Source organism: Amblyomma mixtum, chromosome 6, assembly GCF_055824585.1.
Source record: "Amblyomma mixtum isolate Tamu chromosome 6, ASM5582458v1, whole genome shotgun sequence".
Taxonomy (NCBI): domain Eukaryota; kingdom Metazoa; phylum Arthropoda; class Arachnida; order Ixodida; family Ixodidae; genus Amblyomma; species Amblyomma mixtum.
Window position 1 is genome coordinate 108022336 of NC_143017.1, and position 22561 is coordinate 108044896.

At 48.7% G+C, this 22561-nt stretch overlaps 1 protein-coding gene across 6 annotated transcripts in view; it reads right to left on the reverse strand.

Moving 5' to 3' along the window:
* bru3 (CUGBP Elav-like family member bruno 3) overlaps positions 1 to 22561 on the reverse strand; it is a 295708-nt gene that overhangs the window by 31307 nt on the left and 241840 nt on the right. For 2 of the 6 annotated variants that reach the window (XM_089548727.1, XM_089548728.1), the window contains exons 5-10: positions 21687 to 21764; positions 10992 to 11135; positions 9334 to 9411; positions 8326 to 8467; positions 1535 to 1654; positions 930 to 998 (exon numbers count right to left, since the gene is read on the reverse strand). In XM_089548727.1, the coding sequence (XP_089404853.1) occupies positions 930 to 998; positions 1535 to 1654; positions 8326 to 8467; positions 9334 to 9411; positions 10992 to 11135; positions 21687 to 21764 (631 nt within the window). The remainder of the gene's footprint in view (positions 1 to 929; positions 999 to 1534; positions 1655 to 8325; positions 8468 to 9333; positions 9412 to 10991; positions 11136 to 21686; positions 21765 to 22561) is intronic. The other 4 variants (XM_089548731.1, XM_089548730.1, XM_089548729.1 and 1 more) reach the window with 4 other exon arrangements.

A 22561-nucleotide genomic window follows, 5' to 3' on the forward strand; every position in this document is an offset into this window, starting at 1 on the left:
AACCCATTGGAAATCCAATTGGTTCCAATGGTTTTTTTTTTTACTGGGCGTGACATGCGTTTACCTCTGGTTAGTCATTTATTCTTTAAGTACCCAGTTTCCTTGCGCTAAATTAGTATCATGAATCCGATCCAGCCAGACCAGTATGGTCTTGTGTTAAATTATATTCTTTCATATTTCATTCGCGCCACTTGCGTAGAATAGTTATTAGCATGGCTACATCCATCTAAAAGACCGCCCAAAAAAAGAATGCATGACTTTTGGCAAGAACCTTTTGGTAACAAGTAGTAGCTGCTTTGTTTAACTTTGATATATGGTCAGTACTTTGTCCTCATTGAATCGATCATTCTGCAGGTATTAAGAAACGTAGCCGGTTCTAGCGATGTCGTTAATATATGTGGCTCTTATTTTTGGGCCTTCGCAAAAGCCATTTTACCATCCCGCAACTTCGGTTACGCTGATGACGGCGTTGCGCGCTGCCAACTGCTCAAGAGCTGGACACAGTTTTAACAAATTGTAATTATTCGTAGTCGCAACCCGAAGTTATAAGCTATAAACGCAGTGAAAAAATACTTGCAAGATGCTTTTGAGAAAAAACAACAACATCAAAATGCTACGAGACAATGTTTTCTATGTCTGCCACTTTATTCTAAGAAATGTACATTAGTCCACAAACATACAAAAAAAAACATGCTGTGCTGCGGAACCTATAGAGTGGCACCAACCAGTCAGGGGTAGAGAGTGAACAACACGGAAGAACTGTTCGAGATTAGCCTCCGATCCCAACGTTATAGCTGTCGCGAGTAGTCAACACACGAGGGCGTCATTGACAAACTGTTCTCAAGGAGTGAACCCCTTCGTTAATTCTAAAACATAAGCGCATCCCGGCCGTCGCCCACATCATCAGGACCGGACCCCAAGAAACCTACCTTCCGTGTGAAGATGGCTGGGCAATTCTTGTAGTATAACTCGAACGGCGTCGGGAGGCCCGGAATGCACTGCAAACACAGGTCAGAAACATGGCTTGGCACTGATCTGACACACCTTGAGAAGCTCAGGAACTCCCGAGTAGGAGAGGCACAAGCGTGCGCCCGCCGGCAACGGCGAACACGCAGTTACCGCGGTGCACAAAAAAAAAAAAAGAAATAGAGGAGGGGTAGGGTTCATGTTGCGCATCAACAGTGCTAAGCGTAAGACTAGCTTATGAATACCCCTCGGACAGAAAGTGTTGAAGGTGAAAAAATGAGGTCCCCCGAAATGACCTCGGCGAAAGAAGTTGAATTTTTTTCGCAATCCCAACTTTCCACTGTAAACGGAATGTCACCGGCAGCTTTCTACGGGAACTTTTCTGGGTCGCAGCAGCGCAGGAAGAGAGGCAGGGCATGATACAGCGCGGACGAAGGATTGCGTTTTATTAACCAGCGCACAGGGGGGCGGGGGAGGCATGTATTGAGGATAGGCTACAAATTCAGGAGTCCGCACAGGGTGTCTCCACCGCAGTCGCAGAGGCGCACTCCGCAGGATGTGTACTCACATGGATAGTGAGGCATGCCGTTTGTGTAGACTTCACCCGCCTGTCCATTCGCCTGAGCCACTGTGAAACTGGTCACGGTCGGGGAGGGAAGCGCTCCATTCACCGGGTGCGTCGTGGCGCCTGCATCACGCGCGAGCGCCTTCAGCTCCCGCCGCTCGGAGGCTTTAAAAAGCAGCGGCTACACAGAGCGGCCGCGCGGGCGTCCAAGATGAGCACAGCCACACGAACACACCGAGGAAATAACACTAGACAGCACAACGGGTAGTTACGCCCAATTCTACTTGCGTGCCGAAACTGTTAATGAACTGCCAACATCCGGGCTCTCAGTATTCGCGACAGTCAAGGCGTGCGGCAGACACTTAAAGGTCTCCAGTGTGAACAGCTTCATGAATTCGTCTCCTAAACAGTGGGATGCTTAAAGGGAAACTGCATAGGTTTTAGAAATTAACGAGGGTCGAATGTGTGAAACTTGGAGGTAAAGTATGCGAAGTCTTTTTGGGCCAGCACTTGAAATAGAGAAGTAATCGCCGATTAAAATCCGGATGCCCTTCAAGCTTCTCCGCAACGCACAACGCCAAGTGGGGAGCGCATGATGACGTCATCGGAGGTATCGGTACATTTACAACGCACAAACGCCTGTTTTGAAGGAAAAAAAAACCAACGCCACCGAAGGCAAACCCTGCCGAGAGTTGTTTGGCAGCGTCTAACGAGCCAGGGCAGGGTGTGGCTGACGACAGCGGTAATTTGAAATCATACCTTCCGTGACGTCACGCTAAATTTCCCTGCACTCCTCCGGTGCAATGAGGAGAATCGCAAAATTTAATCGTCGATTACGTCACTTTTTTAAATGCTAGTACAAAAACAGTTGGCATGCTTTACCTACAGCCTATATAGATTTGAATCCTTGAATATCGCAAAATTCTCAAAAAAGTGCTGCAGTTGCCCTTTAAGATTGCTCACCGCTGAAAAGATTTCAGTGGTACAGACTGGGAATTTTGCAGGAAGAGTAAATGTGAAGAATTTCACATAGCCCCTGAAACACTGACACAAAGCATGGGACAGGCTTAGAAATTAGCCTCACCGCTACCCACTGGCTTGGGGCTATGGAATGAATGCGCACCTTTGTACAGTGCGTCAAGATGAAAAAATAAATGAAAATGAAATCCCATAAAACAGACGACTTATCTTCCTTAAGTAGGGCGGACTGAGAAAAAGACAACTGTATTTTGAACCCTATTTTTCGCATTTGGAACTTCTCAAACACGCACCGATCAAGCGTGTCCCGCCGCGCTATCTCAGGCGACCCACTACGATTACTTGCGCCACACATCAATCTTCCTGTCTTCCTGACGTGTTTAGCACATCCAGTGCAACAATATGCTGCTGCATTTGCGTGTAAAGGCCGAAAGCAGATTACTGCAGACAGTGTGCATTTCCTTGTACACTGCAAAAAGGCGTTCTTACCGCCGCCACCCAACGAAAGGGTGCAGTTTTAAGTCGAGTCTATTGCCCCGCCTTAATTCATCGCCCACGTAACGAATGCAGCTGAACATTTTCCCATGAGTGCCGGCATTCGCTAATGCGTTTCGCCACAACCCAGTCATGTCTGCTTGCATGCGAAGTGTGCAGCAGCGCGAAAGAGGAAGCGATCTTCCTCGTATGACACTATTTGCTCCTTTCCACGTCAAAATTAAGCTCATTATGCAGTCCACAACAGCTTCACAAGCCGTCATGAAGCTTTACTCGCTAGAATAAGTCGTTTACGTCCTGGTTATCATGAATATAAATTAATGCCTTCGGACAGTGTACACACTTTCTGGGAATGTGAACCAGATTCACCTCCGGGAATAGAAGAAAAATGCTTCGCGAAGAGAGGCCGGATCCGTGGTTACACGCGACGAGGCAGAGTGGGCGAAGATAAAAGTGGCGCATTTTAAACGGCAAATTTTGGGGAAGAGAGAGAGAGAAAAAAAAGGCTGCGTGCGACCGTCGTTCTCTTGCGAAACAGCCGCTCAAAGTACGCGCTGCTACAGAGCGCGCTGGCGCGCTTTCGATACGCCTCCGCGCAATCCGTCACACGCCACGCCCGCGTTCCGACTCAATCGCGAAAAACCGCGCCGGCAGCCGCAGCGCACACACGACGGCCCGTACACAACTCATTCGTGCTGCTTTTAGCTCCCGTCTCCCGGAAGACGCTTTTCCCACGCAGCTAGCTCTTTCCATACCCCTCCACCGCGAAAGGCCGACAGAGAGGGAGCGCGTGCTGCCGCTGCTGCGTCGCTCTTCATGCGCCATGACAAATGAACGCTGCCGGATCCGCACGTGCTGCGATGCAGGGAAGGAGAGCGCGCGTGCAACGCAAGAGAGAAAGCTGCGGCCAATCATGGCAGCCCATCCGAGCGGGAGGCGAACCGCGGCGAGCAACCAAACGCGGAGAAATCAGCGACGCACCGCAGCGGCGTCGCAGGTAGCAGCAGAGCGAGGCCCTTGCCGCGCCAGCCGCGGGAATCCGCGCGGAATGAGTAACGAGCAGTCGTTCCAGGCTAGACAGACGTCGAGCACTTCGCGCGCCGGCCGACCGCGAGCCCGAAACGTGCGCTCGGCTCCCTCCCTGGCGTGCGCCGTTCCCGCCGCTGCTGCCGTCGGTGAGACCACACACACACACATACACGGCAGGCACGAAAGGGAATACGGGCAAGCAGAGAGCGATGCTCTGCAGCGCGCACGCATCGGGTTTGTAGCATCGCTCTCCGCGGCCGTATAACGGGCCCGATTCGAGTGAGGAACATGTGGCGATGTCGTTAACGCCGCCAGCAGCAAGAGCGGAAGAGAAATCGTTCGCTCGCGCGTCCTTCTTTCTCTCGATGCCATCGTGAGGCAACCGGCCGATACGCGTAGCGGGGCGGCGGAAACACTCCGAAGAGTTGTTCGCTGAAGTGCACAGCAAGTCCCGGAGGGAGTTTGATGCAACAGTGAGCGCCTAGAACGAACGGCGGATGCTGCCAGAGTGGAAAGTGGCACAGAGTAACGCGGGGACTTCGAGATGGCAAGAAAAAATGTAATAGAATGTAAAAGTGATGAACGAATATGAAGTCCCGTAAAACTTAGTGCCGGGCTAGTGGGTTCAGTAAAAAGCGCCAATGCGGACCAACACAGGTGGAAAAAAAAGGTAAGGCATACAACAACGCAGCTATCAACTAGTTTTATTTCTCGCTTAATTACACATATTTAAAAAAAAAAGAAAACACAGCGCATGCACAACGTCTGACAGCGCTACAGCATCTCTTTTTTATTTTATTTTTGTTTAAAAAAAAAGGAACGAAGAGAGAGTGACGCCGTCAGGTGTAGGGCGCTGTGTGTGTTTTTCTAATATACTGTATATGTGCTTAAGCGTCAGTTAATCAAGCTGATAGCAACGTTGTATTGTTTGTCATGTCGTTTTTTAGTCCTCCTGTCGTCTCATGCGTTTGCGCTATTTTACTTTCAGATAGTACGGAGTCAAAAAAAGACAGAATGTTTACAACATTAGATTCAGTGCGAAAGCACGGGCTTTTTTTTCTTTGGCAAAGACTTTATTACTGATTTGACATGCAGGAATGACTGAACTGAGGCAAACACATGATGACTGATTCCATTTCTTTTTTTTTTTAGCGGACACGCAAGAGTCGATTTTGCTCGAGTCAGAACTACCTGATTAGTGGTGCGACGACGACGAGCGGGCAGTGCCGTGGGACGGAGCGCTCGCGCTAGGCACATGCTCGCCGCATACACGCAAGAGACGGTTTTGATAGGCTCTGAAAGTCCGGATTGGTGATTTCGCACTGATAAGGAATGCAATAAGGAATGCTTTTGAAGCAAGGAATGTAACTTGAAGCAAGAATTTCTGATCGAAAGCGCCCCTCATTCACATATCCTAGATGCCTCTGGGAATAGCCTGCCGGCAGTGCTGAAACAAGCACTTCCAACCCTTCGCAGGCATGCGTACAAAGTACAAAGTACAAAGTACAAAGTACAAAGTACTAATTTGTTTGCGAGAAAGCGTGACGAGAATCACTACGTCTTGCAGCTTCGCTTCAGAGAGCACAGGTTCAGTGTTCTTTGAGCGAAGGCTAAAATCGATCCGAGGGTGCTGCCTCTTTACGCAGTTTTACGCACTGATTTTGCTGCAGTCTGACACGTTATTACGAGCTGCATTGGTATGAATCATCTCTGTATTTAACCGCTGTACCGTTAGAAGTTGACCAATACTTGCGCTCTTAAGTTGACTAATGCTGACCGGAAAGCCCGGGTATTTTCAGCGACCGCGCCTGCCTAAGTGGAAGACGCGTCGCAGCTTGCGACCCGGGCTCTTCTTAGGCCATTCAAGTGAACCGAGCTGCGCGTTCTAAGCACGAGTGGACAGAGCTGAGTGCCTTTCAGGACTGGCATCGGGTCCCCGGTGGCAGCTGGTGGAGGTCTTCTTCAGAGACGGCACTCGCCCCTAACGCTGTGCTGCGGGCTTCGGAACCTTTTCTGAAAGGGTTCGCTGAAACACGATCGCCAGCTCGGAGGCTTATTAAACTCTCCAAACACTCCGGCTCTGCAGCCGCTGGAAGACGCAGCGCCGAGAATGCGCTGTCTGATTGTGTCCGACCGCTTGAAGGGCTCACGGCAGTTTCGTGCAGCATCACTGAAGGCTGAGGGCGCGAAGGACTGCGGCCAAAAGCATTTCAAGAGAAACTGCTGCACCAACCTATTCTGCTCGTCGTAGGGGCACAGGCGTTAGCAAAATCGCGTTGCACCAAAGTGATCTCAAGAAGTCTCATATGAAGCGCACCAAACTGTTGATCATACCTACAGAAATTGCCAACCCCTCTTGAGAAGACAAACCCCAAGATGACCGCTTTTCCTTCAGAAGCGACAACAATGCCTGAGAGGGACACCGAAACACCTTTCGTCAAATTCGCTAAGTCTGCTGAACATAAAAGGGCACCGCTCGTGGAATATCCTGCAGCGAAAGTTTTCGTGGGAGATTTAGGACCAGTCAGAGAATGAGCTCCACCTTTCTCGAGGCTTTACTTCCCCGCCGGTCACTCCTACTAGGATGCAAGGTACACGCCTGTTCGAACTGCAGGATGCTCGCGACGCTCTATCATGTGTATCTCCTCCCCTTATTTCGATACCTTATTTCCATCATCTTAGCCCCGTATTCACAAATGTTCATTTCCTTAAAGCGTTAAGCGGGCCTTCGGCAAGGACTGCCTAAGTTAAAGTGTAAGAAAAGGCTAAGGTCCGCTTCAAAAACCAACCTTACGCGATTTTAAGGGCGCCATACGAAAAGGGGCTCCTATCTTGCATTTTTATTCCTCGCCCATGTAAACCGGTTGCTGCCAATCTTAGCGTGCTGCCCTACTCGGCATGCATGCCTTCTCTGTCCTTCAGCTTCCACTAGCAAGTGCCGTTCATTACGGAGAAGGAATGCGCCGCTGTGTCTCAGTGGTTAGGGCACTCGGCTACTGAGCCGAAGTTCCCGGGTTTGAATCAGGACGCGGCGGCCGCGTTTCGATGGAGGAGAAACGCAAAGGCGTCCATCCTGTGCGATGTCGTTAAAGATCCCCAGGAGGTTGAAATTATTCCGGAACCCACCACTGCGGCACCTCTTTCTCTCTTTCTTCTTTCACTCCCACCTTCCTCCCTTCCCTTATGGTGCGGTTCGGGTGTCCACTCAGATGTCAGACAATTACTGCGCCATTTCCTTTCCCAAAAAACAATTTTCAATCTCTTTCAAGTCGTCGCGGTGGCTCAGTGCTTATGGCGCTCGGCTGCTGATCTGAAAGACGCGGGTTCGATCCCGGCCGCGGCGGTCGAATTTCGATGGAGGCGAAATTCTAGAGGCCCGTGTACTGTGCAATGTCAGCGCACGTTAAAGATCCCCAGGTGGTCGAAATTTCCGGAGCCTTTCACTACGATGTCCCTCATAGTCTGAGTCGCTTTGGGATGTTAAATCCCCATAAACTATCAGCCGTAAACCAATTTTAAATTTTAAATGTTGCCACATGTCGGCGCTGATGTGTGGGCAGCAGTGACGTGTAAAAAGAAAGGAGTGTGGCGGCTCGAAACAAGCGCGGAAAATGACAAGCAATTTTCGAAGGAACATCTGCGGGGAGGTAATCAGCACCATTTTGCTGCGACGTTCATCTCGTGTTGTTACTGTTTGGAGGCCTTTAGGGACATGTTTGAAAAATGTTTCACGTGCTTTTTAGGTAGAAGATACGGCGTCCTTGAACGGCGCGGAATAGAACGGGAGAAAATGATACAGAAGTTCTTGCTTTTTGTTTCGATTAAATAGATTTTAGTGTTGCATGCATTGCTTCTCCACGATGTGGAAACACTGCATCGCGGCATAGCTCGGACATAATAATTCTACTGAAGCATGTGCTTAGACTTCGGTACTGAACGCAAAATATTTTGCGTCTAACGCGAGAAACAACACCAAACCTTGTCGGCGAAAGTGTCAGCACTCATTTGACACAGATACGGAAAAAAGAAAATGGTCCGATGACCACCACATAATCATGGCATATCACTGATTATGACGACAACCCAGCACCATCGATCATAGTAGTAAGGCATGGCACGGTAGGCAAACAAACAGACAAGTAAATAACTTCTCGTGGACAAACGCGTCGTTAATGAGCGCCACACCAGCCCCTCTAGCATTCGTTCCGTCCGAGTGTGCGACGTCAAGAGAGCGCTACGTCGACTACCCCCAGCAGCAGCTTCGCGGTCTATTATAGGATCAGGAGACTCACCGGATGTGGGCGTGAGCGCGGGGCTGGCCAGTCCGTTGGGCATGGCGCCGATGGTGGGGATCTGGGCGGCGGCTAGCGCTGCCATGGGGTTCATGTACCCGCCTTGGGCGGCAGCCATCAGCGCCGCCTGCTGCTGCATGAGCTGGCACCACCCAGTGCCGCATCCATTAGGTAGGGTCCCCCCAACGCATCACTAAACTCTATCACGGGGATAACTAGGAAGCGGACCCTTCCAATGCACGCTCTCAAAAAGCAAATGAAGCAGCGTATCTGATGCGAGATGCGCGTGACATGATGACATGAGTCGCTGCCACTGGCACTGGCAGTATAGCTAAGTCTCGTTTTGCGAAGCCTAAGCGCATATATTCGACGTCCCAAGGGCCTTCAATAGCTTAAATTTAAATATTTCCACAGAAGAGTAAAATCATCCGCACATATATGCTCCTAATAAAGCACTACGGCCACCAACCATTGACGACATTCTGCCGGTTTTACCCAAAGCATTATCCCGAATTTCTTTTTTATTTAGCTTAGTTTGTGCGGAATGTACTAACTGCTACATCTAATTGTTACGTTATAAACGATGCGCACTTGCATGTTTTTAACGAAAATCCACGGGGCGAGAATGTTTTCGCCAATCGCGACTTTTCGGCATCGCGGCCCATTTCCATCCACAGCTGCCGTTCTGTTCTTCTATAGCTGCAGTAGTCTGCTCGATGTATACGACGGAGCCGGCACCACGCAGCGTGTAAGCCAGCTTTGCAGCTAATTATACCTGTATCTACACACGAGCCGTAATAAATGTCGAAGATGATGTTAGAACGCACGTGGGCAGATGTGGTGTCGCGCTGACGACGCCTTAAGTTAGCAGTGGGTTATTGATCTAATGAGAACTCATTTCCTGCCCTATGAAGCAACAATTTTGCCGTTCTTGGCGCGCTGCAAGACGCCTCACGTGCATGCTTCCAGAGGGCGCAAGCGGGAAAAGACACAACTGTCCGTGCATACCGTTGCCGTGTGGTAGAGTGCCCGTCCAACGTGCGGCAGGTACTGCGCCTGCTCCCCGGTGGTCGCCGGCAACTGTTCCTGCGTTGAGACGCCGCCATGGGGAGTCATGGCCAGCACGTACGCCAACCCCAGTCGAGACACTCGCGTTTCTCTCACGATGACGTACACGACTTTAAGGATTTAAATATTCGCAGGGTATCAGTCGAAAAACCAACTGTGCTCCTGTAACGCGTTTTGGTGATCTCGCTGGTTCGGTTCGGTAGCATTATGAAGCCCACAGCCCGAAACGAGATGCACAGAGAAGAAAGAAAATGAAACGCGGCACAACGCCGACTGACAAGCATGAAATATGGCACAGCCCTCACTAACTGCACGGCTATTGTTCAACGCTGAGTACTGTCTGCCTCATAGCCTTTCGTCCGGGTGCGTCTCGTTTCACGTCGTAAGCTTCCTAGAGTGTTCCTTTTTCACGAAGGTAGATCATACGTGCTAGCAGTAAACAAAACTTAAAGCTGACAGACCGTTGCAGGGTGCTTAAGCGCGTTGCAGATAAAGAAAATGTTTTTTTTTTCTCCCATGTTGGAATGAACGTGGTCCTGCGCTTATTGTCTCTACTATGTTTTCTCCTGCTTATTTCTTGTTCTTTGAAAATGAGTTGCGAGTTGTGTTCTTTCTACTCAGTGGTGTCTTTCCTTGCCAATGCTTGGCGCTAGGCCTTAATATCTGACCAACTTACAGCCGCCAAACCGTTGTTCCTACCTCTTCTCCTAGTTTCCTTTGTAAGGAAGAAATTAATTGCGCGAACACAAACTTAAATTGAATCACTTTAGCGGATTCCAGCTAACGGCGACATGCCGGTGCAGCGGGCTTCACCACAATGCGTCTGCGCAGAAACAGTTTTATCCAACAGGAACCAATAGATGCCTTCTACACATTGCACAGAGCCCAGCTGGGATCGCCGCGATAGACGAAAAAAAATTTGGACCTCACTAAACCCAACAGTATTTGTGCGATTCATTATTGAAGGCCAACTCCCGCAGAGCCATGCAGGAGCTGGAAAGAAGGTATTGAAGACTACCGGGGATTCAAATCTGCCAAATTTGGACGTTTTGCGCGTATCATACGGCTGCGCTACGAAAATGTAGCTGCAAAAATTGACGGCTGTTAACACACGTAGCAGGTTAGACATATCAAGTCTACATAGCTTTTGAAACAGCTGCCTTGCATCATTACACTTTTTTTTGGTGTAGGATTCTTTATTAGAAGAACAATGTAAAAATCAAAAAGCCCTACTCATATTAATCGTCAGTACTGCGACAAATGGCTCTATGTTGCAACCAGTCTACTGGTACCGCTAAGGTTGGACAAATTAATGACTCCGATTGAAGTAAATCTCGGAAAATTCGATGAAGCAGGAATAACACCCCATCCGAAATCTTCACAGCCACACTGCTGGAACGTCGACAGGAGCTCGTCCTGCCTGTTCCTATGGTAGGAGAGGAGATATCTACAGTCACACAACTCGTGTACGAGTCTTACTGCGAATGCTCTGTCCAGCACGTTCCTGACGCACTGGAGCAAGAATAGCGACGGAAGAAATTCGCGGCTACGAGCAGCAGTGACGGCTGCTTCCAGCTCTGGAGTCACGTGTGACGTACCTGCGCGTAGGCCCCGTACGCGCCGAACTGGTTGAAGATGAAGGGGTTGAGGAGGCCCATGTTGCCCGCCATCTGCTGCATCCGCCGCAGCTGCCGCTCCTTCTCGGTGTCGGCGAATTTCACCACTAGACTAGACGACGCCCCCTGCGATGACGACGACGGTGAAAACAAGAGAGAGAGGGCGGTGCTCACTTTGAGGGAAAGTAATCCGCGGGCGGCACTCACTCTGCTCGATATTTCCGCGCACGAAGAAATCTCATTCCGCCGCGCTGGTACCAGCAACTTCAACGGAGCTTTCCACGAATGAAGTACTCTACATTGCCCCAACCCCGCCCCACAGACACACACACACACAGTGGCAAGTAGAGCTTGCTGTATCAAGATCTAGCTGCTTCATTATGCGTACCTCACGACACACTTTTCTGGCATGTGTATCACAACGAGCCCCTCATTTCCCTTCCGTTGTCTGCTCAATAGTTAACGAGGGCCTTGACTGCCGCAGTTTTGATGCCTCAGCTAACATCAGAGGGTTCTCGCACAGCTTCCGCCCCCACCGTTCTATCACGTTTCAGGTGGCGCTTGAGGTAATACAGGACGTACTACGCCCGCCGCTACGTACGAAGGTGGCGCTGGTGAACACTCTCAAGGTTAGGTTACACGCCACATAAATACCCCCGAAAATAGAAGATTGGACAGCAGCCGCCGTAGCTCGTTTGGTGCAGCACCGGACGCGAAATTCAGAGGTTGTGGGTTCGGATTCCATCGGCGGCGTGCGGGTGTTTTTTTATTGTTTTCTAATCAATTATCGTTAAGCTATTAAATAATTATACTATTAATCTCCCATTGATCCACAGTATGAATTAAGAAAAGAAACATCCCCCATGCTCCTTTGCTGCGGTGATTGTTGGCTTCCTTCATGTTTTTCGGGGCAAGTAAACACTAATCAAACAGAGCCAGCACCATGTACTTGATCTCTTTCATGCAATTTTATTCTATTTTCATCAGTGGCCGCACACACTGGCCAATCCAGGTGACAAAAGGGTCGTGGCGGCGCTGGATCTAAACGGCGAGGAACAAAAGGAATAAAATTGGAACAAAACCATTAAATTAGTCCCACCGTGGACTGTCTAATTTGCGAACCAAGAACGCTGCATTCCATTTGACGCCTACTCTACTGCTGCGCCCCGCAGATGAAGCAATACAGTCAGCCTCACGTAAGTTATGCAAAGATCGCTCGCAGAGGCGGCTACCCACATCTGAAGCAAAAGTGAACAATGAACAACACATGTCCGGCCTTTCGCACTTAGCGTGGTCCCAGAAGGCATCTGTGGTGTGTTGGACAGTTTTATCGGCCTTCGTGTAGTCACAGGGGAGGTGGCATTTTTTGTCGATGCACATTTTAAGCAGACCAGATTTACAGATTTTGCTAGTTATTTGCGCAAGATCACGCCTATTGTTCCGCAGTTATCCAGACCTCAGAACAAGCGCGTTCCGCAATACCAAGCTTGCTTACCGTGAACCTAAATTTCTCTCTAGCCAGGTTAAAATGCGGCTGAATTTCAACCAGCATCCAAAACTTCTTTTCTTTCGCGAGTGCTAAGGGAGAACACCCCAAATGGAAATGTCACATCGGTACCCGTTTCATCGTTGCATGGAGCGCCCCTCTGAAATCTCATTCAGGCGTTTCCGTGACCCCCTAATTACCTTTAAACTAAGTCGAGTATGTAAACGCAACAAAAGAGTTCACACATTGCCGACGTCCACAATGTTGCGCAATCGTTTCTGCTAACGCAGCCGCATTCGTCACGTTGACGCCATTAAAAGTGCCGATCTCTCTTCTTTGGTACCTTCAGTGCTCAGTGGAAAGCTCATGCAACGATGAGAGAAAGAAAGCTTAGATTGCTTGGAATGACCCCATCGCAGAGGCTAGCGCAGAAAGAGAAGGAAACCTATTACAAAGTACTTATATTAGCTACAACTAGAATAGAACGACCGCCGCCACTAACAAGCGCAAGAAAAGCAGCGGCACTGCTTTTGTACTCGAGGCAGAACAAAGGCAGTGTTGTGCAACGCGTCTGGCTCTCTGCAAACAGCGCACCCTTAATTAGATGCCAGGGTGGCGTCAAATTAGAGGTGCGTGAGAGATTTCGCAAGAGTTTAACCTTGGGCGCGGCTACACTCCGAGGGAGCCGTACGCGAAGCACCACCGAATGGTCGCCATCGAACGAGTCAGGGCGGTGCGGGTGAACGGAATACAACGCAACTAAATTGGGAGCCTTCTGCCCTCTTTCCCAACATCCTTCCGCTTTGTTCTTACTCTTGGTTGCAACCGTCGAAGTAAAGTGACGCCTCTCGATTCAGGTTGCCCTGAGCAGCTGTTGGCCGGAGAGACAAACGGTGTTGGGCAAGGTTCGCAAAGAGGAGCGCTCCGTTGCGTGGACTGTAGAAGTGTATAGACTGCATTGTTTTGACTTTGCACTGCGCTGTCGGCACAGGCGCCGTGAAGAAATCAGGAAGGCTCGACATTAATGCGAGTGACCGATTTTCGCGATAGGGTCGATGACGGATCTATCGAACTCGAAGGGAATCGCGAATTAGTTCGATATATCGACTACCCGTAATTCGATATATTAAAGCTGGCAACATCATATTAGCTTATCTGTAACCTAGAAACATGAATACGGTGCTCCCGCGCTAGCGGCGCGCTTGCGGCAACGTACTGCGGCAACGTACTGGGCCCATACCGCTCACTGATTGTCGCTACAGGCTATCCTGCTTCGCATCGAAGCCGCAGCAGACAGTGCTTTCGAAACAGTCACCGCCTGTCATAAGAGGCTTCATCCTGTTACCGGTGTAATGCAAACACAGCAATTTCTCATTGTTTAATTGAGGGGCTTTAGGCTCCGCGCGCGACAATTGCGGGAGCGACGTTAGGAGAAGCGCTACTTGCAGGGGCGCTCCGCGTCGTTCGATATAGGTATACAATGCTCCGCTGAATGAAAGTTGATAGACGCGAACAATAATGCTATACTTTTGCAAGGGACTTTTAAGGGAACATTTTTGCTGACTGTTCGACATAAACAATGATGCTATCAATCTTGTTCGCACACGATTTCCCTCATCACCACTATTTCTAATCTGAGACTTTATTTTTCCTACTATTTTTTCGGCTGACCAGCCGCCTTATTCATCACCGCCGTCTTCACAAGCTACGGAGTTCTTAGACCTCTGTACATTATTTTCGCTAACTCAGTAACGTAAGCGACTAAGACAGTTACAGGCACTGCGAATACTCTTAATTTAATTCTCGCAACTAATTCAGAGTTGGCTACAGGCCTAACATATCACCAGGTATTTGTGGTCGCCTGGATTTAATCTTTCCTTCTTAACCGCTGGAAATTTGTATTCACTAATGACACGTCCTCACTGCTTACTAGCGTGCTATATAGTGTGCCACAAGTATCCGGCCTTGGACTATGGTTACTTTTAGTAATTTACATTAATCACCTTCCTTCTGCCGCATCCTTTGTCATCCATTTTTTTGCAAAAAACTGTGTCATTTCCCGGGAAATCAGTAACCACAACGACGTTAACACTCTTCAGTTCGATCTTAATCTTGTCTCTAACTGGTGCAGAACGTGAAACATTGAATTAAACATTAAAAACCTCATGCGCATTTCCCGAACGTATAAAACTCTTACTTTATATTTTTTAAATAGCATTCCTCTTGATTCTGTCACAGCCTGTATCTTGGCGTCCATATCACACGAAACTTAACATGGTGTACCCATATCGAATACGTGAGTATTAACGCTAATCCGATGCTATGGTATCGGCGTCGCAATTTCTCTTACAGTACTTCGCCCCTAACGCTTCTACTTTATAAAGTACTAATACGTTCTAAACTTGAATAGGGAGCATACATATAGGACCCCCCGCACAAAAACCTAATAACTTTTCCCGAGGGTTTACAAAACATTCCCGTTTGCACATCCTTTCAAATTATAACCGTACCGCAAGTGTCCCAGCTGTAAAAGTTAATCTTTCTCTCCCATCCTTACAATGTCGCCGGAAAAACAGTGTCTTCACTCTGTTCCACAAGATACACCACGTCACGCTGCACGACGATTTCATTTCACCACCAAAATACATTTCCTGCAGCATTGATCATCGCCTCAAAGTTGGCATTGCAAAATGCCATACCAAAGCTTTTTTTCATTCTAAACTGTCCCGTAATTCTCTCGAGTGGAATCGCCTTAACCGCGATATTGCAGCCATCGAAGATAATATACGTTTTCGCGATGTACAGCTAACTTTTATTCAGGAGAAATTTGAATTTCTGCTCTAATAACGTTTACTGTACTGTATTCATTGTTTTTATCTATTGTAACCCACTTCCATTTATAATGTCTTTGGCCCTGAGGATACAGTAAATAAAAAGGTAATTCGATGGATCTGGAATCATATGTAGATTCGTACACGTCAAAAATTACGCCAATGACGGTGACGTGTACTGCATCGATCAGCTGTGGTTTGCAGCGCCAGTTAAATTACTGCGCAGGGAAGTTTCTCGGGGGTGAGCGGAATCACCGCCGGCGTAGCGTGCCGTAGGCGAAAACTCGCTATTGCCTGCCGGCCGACGAAAGCCCTGTCATTCAGGACCGCTACTTAAACGATTGATTTCACGGCTCATGCCTCTCTCTAGCTATAGCAGGCAGGCACTGTCGCTCTTCGGCATCAATGTTTGGGCTGACGAACGAAGACGAAAGAGAAGAGTGAACCGCATGTGAAGGAAAATTCATTAATTCGGTCATTTATTTGTTTCTGTGATTATTTGTTTTTCATTCAGTAATTAGTTTTTCATTCAGTAAAGGGGAAAAGAAAACGGCGCACAAATGAAATAAAAATTGGCAGTGGTTTAGCGCTGGTCAAACCTGGAGGATTGCGAAAGCAACGAGGAGAGAGAGAGAGGCGATGGAGAGCGCGCGGCAGCGGCGGCGGCCCCGGCACGCTAGCTATGCGCCGCTACTGCGCATGCGCAACTGGCGAGCGCGGCGGTGGCCCCTCTGAGTCACCCGCGCAGCGACGGCGGCGGCGCGCCAACCCTGCGCCGTGTGGAGTCACTGCTCCTCGCGCATGCGCAGTATGACATTTCCTCAGCTCCGCGAAATGGCTCGGCGGCTCGCGTAGTGTTGCTTTCGCAACAAAAATATAGAGGCGGCCGCACCACGCAATTACTGAACCATCGGTGCGGCAAAATGTTGTTCTTGAAAGCTGCTTGTGCCTTCCTCCTAAATAAAAGACTACGTTATATTAGGAAAGCGCAGCAATCCACAGCTAACGCTCGACTCGTCTAAAGGCCAGCCAAATACATCACTGCAATGCAAGTCAGGGAATGTGCAGAGCCCCTCACACCGCCGCTGATACTCGGGAGCGCTAGCTGAAGCTTGCTTCCGATAAGCAAACCTCGGGGCTGGGCAAAGAGCCACTTTCGCAGAGGCGTCGCGCCTAGAGTTCACGCGTAATCCTTGGGACTAGAGTTTTGCACAGGACTCTCCCCTTGCTTCCCAAAGCGTGTCAGGTACGAAGGAAAGACATTTCGTTGCGTGAAGGACACGCTTTTCCAAGTTGCAGTCGACTGCAGCTCGGTCAATCCGCTCACATTTGGCTGTCGAAATTGCTTTATCGCGAGCAAAACACTAATGCAGAGGGTGAGCGAGCTTGTTATGAGTTGACCATTTGCATTCAGACCTCTTTGAACAAGATACACGTGCGCAATTTGCGGGGCCTGCTTTTCTGCACTCCAACTATCTTAAACGGTAAAAAAAAAGTCTTGCATTACAATTTCGAGGTGTAGGTAAAGAAAGCACACTTTCAAAAGTTGTGCGCTCTGACAGAATGAAAGATTGCGAATATAACAATAGCAGCTGAAGCAACAGGCTTCCGGTAGCAGTCGAGGGCCGATTGGTGCATGGGCCTCGGAATTTATGGAAGATTTCCATGTCACGCTATCTCGTTTAGCCGATGCAGGTTCGAACAGCCTGAGGACGACAGCACGCCACTCTACTCGCGTATGAAGCATATGCAGCGACTCTACTGCCGGTGACAGCAAAAAGGCACGAGGCTGACAACCAGCTGACAAAAGGCTGACAAGCGCGCATGCCTCAACAAAGCGCCCTAAGCCGTACAATTGCAGGCACTCATGCTGAGTGCAGACAGAGAAAACCTAGGAAAAACTTCCTGGAGGACGGCAATTCCTCGCCTGCCAGCATAAGCGAACCGACCTGCACACTTCCTTAATGACCTCGCTCAAAGGAAAGCCAAGTTTCCCCGTCGTCACCTCTAGGCGACGATGAACGGTCGGCGCTCACCTCTTCATTACTTTCAGTGCTCCACAGAACAACTCGATTATCATGCGAATCTTTTTCTCTCTCCAGATACAGCTGCAGCTACCGGCGTTGAAGGACTATAGATGGTACGCATCACAGGCACACTATAGTCTATGACTCCAGAGACTTCCATAAGATGAGGCCTTCCCTAGGACTAGTAGCCCAAGAAGGGTTACCATCTCATGTTAAGAATGCGGCTACCTTTGAACACTCCGAAAAAATACTCTTTCTTTAGTGCTGCTCTGCTCGGAATACGTCTACGAGAGGGCCGTTGGGAGCAGGCGACCCGTTATGCCATCCAGCGGTGCATCGTCGCACGTGCCTGCCCTCGGCAAACAAAAGGCGCCCGAGGAGCAAGAGGCGGCCCCCGCTCGTTACCTGTAAGTGACGCCACGCCGCGCCCTCGACAAGAAGGCATCGGCCAAGAGGCGCGTCACCGAGAAGGCACCTCGTGCGGGAAAAGCGAGCCGAACCTCTGCGCGCCGAGCCATTGTCGCCGGTGCGGCGCCCCATTTTCTGCTCCGGGCGCGGCGGCGGCGGCGTCAATGAAAGAGCGGCCCTTTGTGCACGCGTCAGGCTGCAGGATTTGCCCGTGGGCGGTTCCCGGGCGCAAAAGGGGCCTCTCGTGTGTATGCGGAGGTACCTCGTTAAGACTGCACCTTGCCCCTTTCATGGCGGAGCCCGCGACACCACCGGGCCCCGGGCCGGGCACTCCGAGGCTAGGCCGTCATTTATCTTTCGGCGTGCAGCGTTTCTCGCGCAACTAACGAAACGCGGCCCCCGGTGCAGACACTGCTGCTGCCGGGGAGAGACGCTGACAGGCTCACGCTTTTCATCCCGCGGTAAAATATGCACCAACAGCGATAAATTTCGCCACGCGAATGAGGATTGAGTGATGCAAGCTACAGGTCATCGTATTGAGATAAATTGCCGCGAGAGAGTTGGCGTGATTTCTCATACGTGCCTGCGCAAGTCAAGGCGCTTTCGCTTTTGCAGCTACGCAACAGTGTCAGGCACCCGTGAAATATGGAAAACTCAGAGAGACGCCGCCTAGGCGCCGAATACCTAACGAAGCTCGTTGTGCTGTTTGATGTGTTAGAGCAGTCGGCAACAATATCTGATTCTTTAAAACAGCGCAAAAGACAGGGACACAGATAGAAAAGACACACACAATGAGCCAGCGCTGTGTGTGTCTTTTCTATCTGTGGCCCTGTCTTTTGCGCTGTTTTAAAGAATCATGGTTCACCAACTAGCCTGCACGTCTACCCTTGTAAATATCTGATGTTCCGAAGTTTCTACATTAACTCTAATTTAGAATCAAATTACACATATAGGCCCTGTGAGGTAAAAACATGAGGAGCTTTTCTTTCAAAATGAGCCAAATGCAGAAACCGAAACTAAGGCAAATGAAGCTTTAGAGAGTTAATCCGTAGATATTACCTTTACAAACACTATAAAAACGAAATGGGCCAAATAACTATTGTTTAAAAGCATATCACATAACGTGTTGAATAGTGCTACAGTCGCTGCGGATTACAAACTTGCTCATTTTTCTCAGTTTCTGTCAAGGTGAATTAGGCTCAAATTGAGAAACATACGCATACTCCTCATATATTGTATTCGCTTGAGGTATCTGGATAGTTTCCGAAGGAGTGAGTCATTTTGTATCTTCAAAAGCAAAAGTACTGAACTTGCCGAATTCGTTTTTTTTTTTTTAAACAGCTGCTAACGCCTAGACTGCAATGACAGAACAAACCTCGTGCAGCACGCTCTCTCCTGATATGATGACAAAGTATTCAGCCCTTTGTACAAAACCCGTTTTCTTACGCCAGAGCTTGACATTAGTAATGTATGAACTCGAGAAGTTTGTCAAAGACAGTTTAGCATACCCTTAAACATTTCCATGGTGTAGTTGGTAGTCACTCTAATTAGAATATGTACACTTTCTTCGCCTTAGACCAACTCATTACTAAGGTGAATGCGCGCTTGGATTCGGAGTTTCTAAAATCTAAAGTCATGGTTCAAAATCTCGTCTTGCTCATGCAACCTTAGCTTTCCTGAAGGTTTCCTAAGTATACTGCCTTCATCACGAACCCGCGAATTTCGGAGGGAAAGCCACAACCACGAGTGGAGAGGGAATGCTCGCAGAAGACTGCAGCAACGTTATTTTTATTGGTAAGTATGTTTTAATTGCCTACTATTAATGCAATAACATTTAGCCTGTCATCTTACAAAAAAATTTCCGGCTTCTCCGTAACATAATTCCCCGGTGACGTCATCAGGGTGATGTGACCCGAACTTACCAATCAGAGTGCGCCGCGAAATTTGGAATTCCCCACGAAATTCCCTGATTGGTCGAGATAGGTCGCGTGACCTTGTGACGCCACCACAACCCGCCCACCGGACTGTGTGTAAACTGCCCACCGTTGGCAAATTCAATGGAGTTGCAGGTTGCCCACCATGGCGCTACGCACTGAGCCTTACAGGAGCTCGGGAAGAGCATCTTGTATCCCAAAAGCTTTACCAGTGGCTGTGTTTGACGCAGCCACCTGCCGGGGAAGTGGCGCATTGTTTCAGCGCTCCATTATTCCACCAGTAGCGGTATGAGGACTCCCCGCAATTTATGAATGCGAGTTAGAGGGTCATGACGTCATCAACACCACGTGACCACTAGTGGACCAATCACAGGGCACCGCCAAAGTTGAAAATGTGAGCACCATCGAAAATTTCGAAATAGACGCACCAAAAAGAAATTAATTAAGGTGGATTAGTTAGCCAGATTAGTATAATCCCCTATGATAATCAAATGGGAGGCACTCAAACATTCTACAAGGTGACAGCTCATGCTCAGCCTGTAAGTGAAATGGGGTCGGTTCCAACCTAGAGGGAAAATTGCAGGGATAACAATAGGTACTCATTGTAGACAGGCTAACCTAAATGCGAGCGTTTCCTTCTTTAAGAATGTGGTTAAGAAGGCCGCCATGCTTTTAAGAAGAATTTGATACCATCGATCATAATAATGCATCGATATCTGAAGCGAATCAGTGCAGGGATTAGAATAGGTGCTGCAGGCGTGCCTAGGCTCCTATAAGGATGTGAAAACTATTAAATGCTTAATAGTTAGGCAAACACTCTCACTATATGTTAGCAGCGTTAATGGTTACCCTGGAAATTACCCACTGGCAGTGTCCGCGCGTTGACTTATCAACAGCTGTCTCTCATACAGAATCAGAATCGGGTTTTAATTTTCAGTAATCAATCACTGGATGGATTCTAGTGCTAAAAGCTAGATATCTGGCTTGAAAAAGGTGTAGGAGTCATTAGACGGCCCACTTCCTAATTCTGCCAGTAAGCGCTTCAAAAGATTTAGAATTTTACCGATTTCACCCATTACTACTGCCCGCATCTGAATTACGCACATAATTCGCATGTTTCCGAAGTATATAAGGCGATTAGGCTTTAATAAGTCATGTTTTAACGAAAGCTTCAATACCATGTAAACATCACAAAGGAGACAGTGTAAATAAAGAAATACATGCAACACACAGGGCGCCACATCTTGTAACGCCTGGTTGTCTAACAAGGGCCGTGTTTCTTCAGAAAAATGGGCGATTTAAGTTTGCGCCTGCAAGATGATGCACCTGCTCGCAAGGGGGCCATAACGTCGTATTTTTTTCATGGAATTAAAATTTCAGGGAAGAAACCGACCTACGCCCACTTTGACTTTTGGTTGTATCTGTTCCGCATGCCCGATGTACATGTTCTCGAATTTTAACATTTGACATACCTGAGGTTAAAGACATGCGCGCAGCATTAACCTGAACGGTATGGGTTTCCGAAGTAAATCCGTTTAACTTCAAGATGAACTTATTAATCAGCATGCTAGAGTGTCATGTCTTCAGATCATCCCTAAAGTTAGGCCCTGAGATCCTCACTACACGGTGGGAAAGATGACCTCTAAATCTTCGAGAATGGTAGAGCAGGGAATGAAAAATAAACAAATACCGTTTACGACAACAACTGTCATAGGAAAAAAACAATAAACAGAGCGGTGTTTCGCCCCTCAAGAATAACCGAAGATTATGAGCAACAGATGCGCAAGCATCAGAACTTCCGCTTGTGTCCTCGTGCTTATCTCCGGCAATGCGATATGACAATACACATTTTACGGCTGCGCCTAAAGAAGTTAGGCAATGCATGTGCGCAAGCCGAACGATGCAGCTGCGACCCCTTGCGACACAACCGGCGCGGCCCGCTCCTTCTCTCCCACGAATCACAAGCGCGCGGATTGGCCGAAGCGGCTCACGTGTTCGGGGCCGCTGACGTCCCGCCATTGGCCGGTGTGGGCCCACGCGGGCGCCCACGGGCGAGAGGGAAAGCGACCCTGGGAGAGAAGGAGAGCGCGCCGAAGGGCGCAAGTTGCACTACTTTTTCTCGTGCTCAGAGTTTGCAGGGAATATTTGACATCGATCCGAATCTGGCCGTTACGGCTACAAAGGAAACGCTAGAGTATATAAGGGTGTGCAAACAGCGGATTTCGAAACCGATTCGAATCGAGTATTTACCGAATAGCTTCGTATTGTGAAAACGCAATCAGCAGCGCATTTTCTCCTCAAACAAGGGCTGGTATACGCGCTTTCGCAAAATTCTAAAAGTTTACATTTTCGCATCGCGGACAGACATACGATGCTGGTTAAAACTTCGAGTAACTCCATCCACTACGATTGAGACCGTGATAATTGAAGCAGCACCCACATCACACTCAAGGGTCAAGGATAACTTACTAGACAATGTGAAACTTTCAAAAAAGGTGCAAAGCAGAAACCTTAAAAATCTAAAAAATCAACAAACCTCCTGTTTCGCAACATATTCAATTATATGCATGCTCTTTAGAGTTTGCACACGCCTATTGGACAAGCCGCGTAAGGTGAGTAGTTCCGAACAACACCTCGCTAATTAACGAAATTTTATTAACGTACTCTTGAGTCTGAGCAATGTCCTAAGATCAGCTGTCATTCAAACACGCCTAGAATTGCTGACGCATCACACACGCGTGCTAATACATGCACCAAGCGACGCAATGCTGATAGCCGTGTTAGTCGGAGGCGAAAACGTCGCGTTCGGTTTGCGCACGTCACATAGAATGAAGCAAAGAATGATCCCTTCGCTCTTATATGCCGA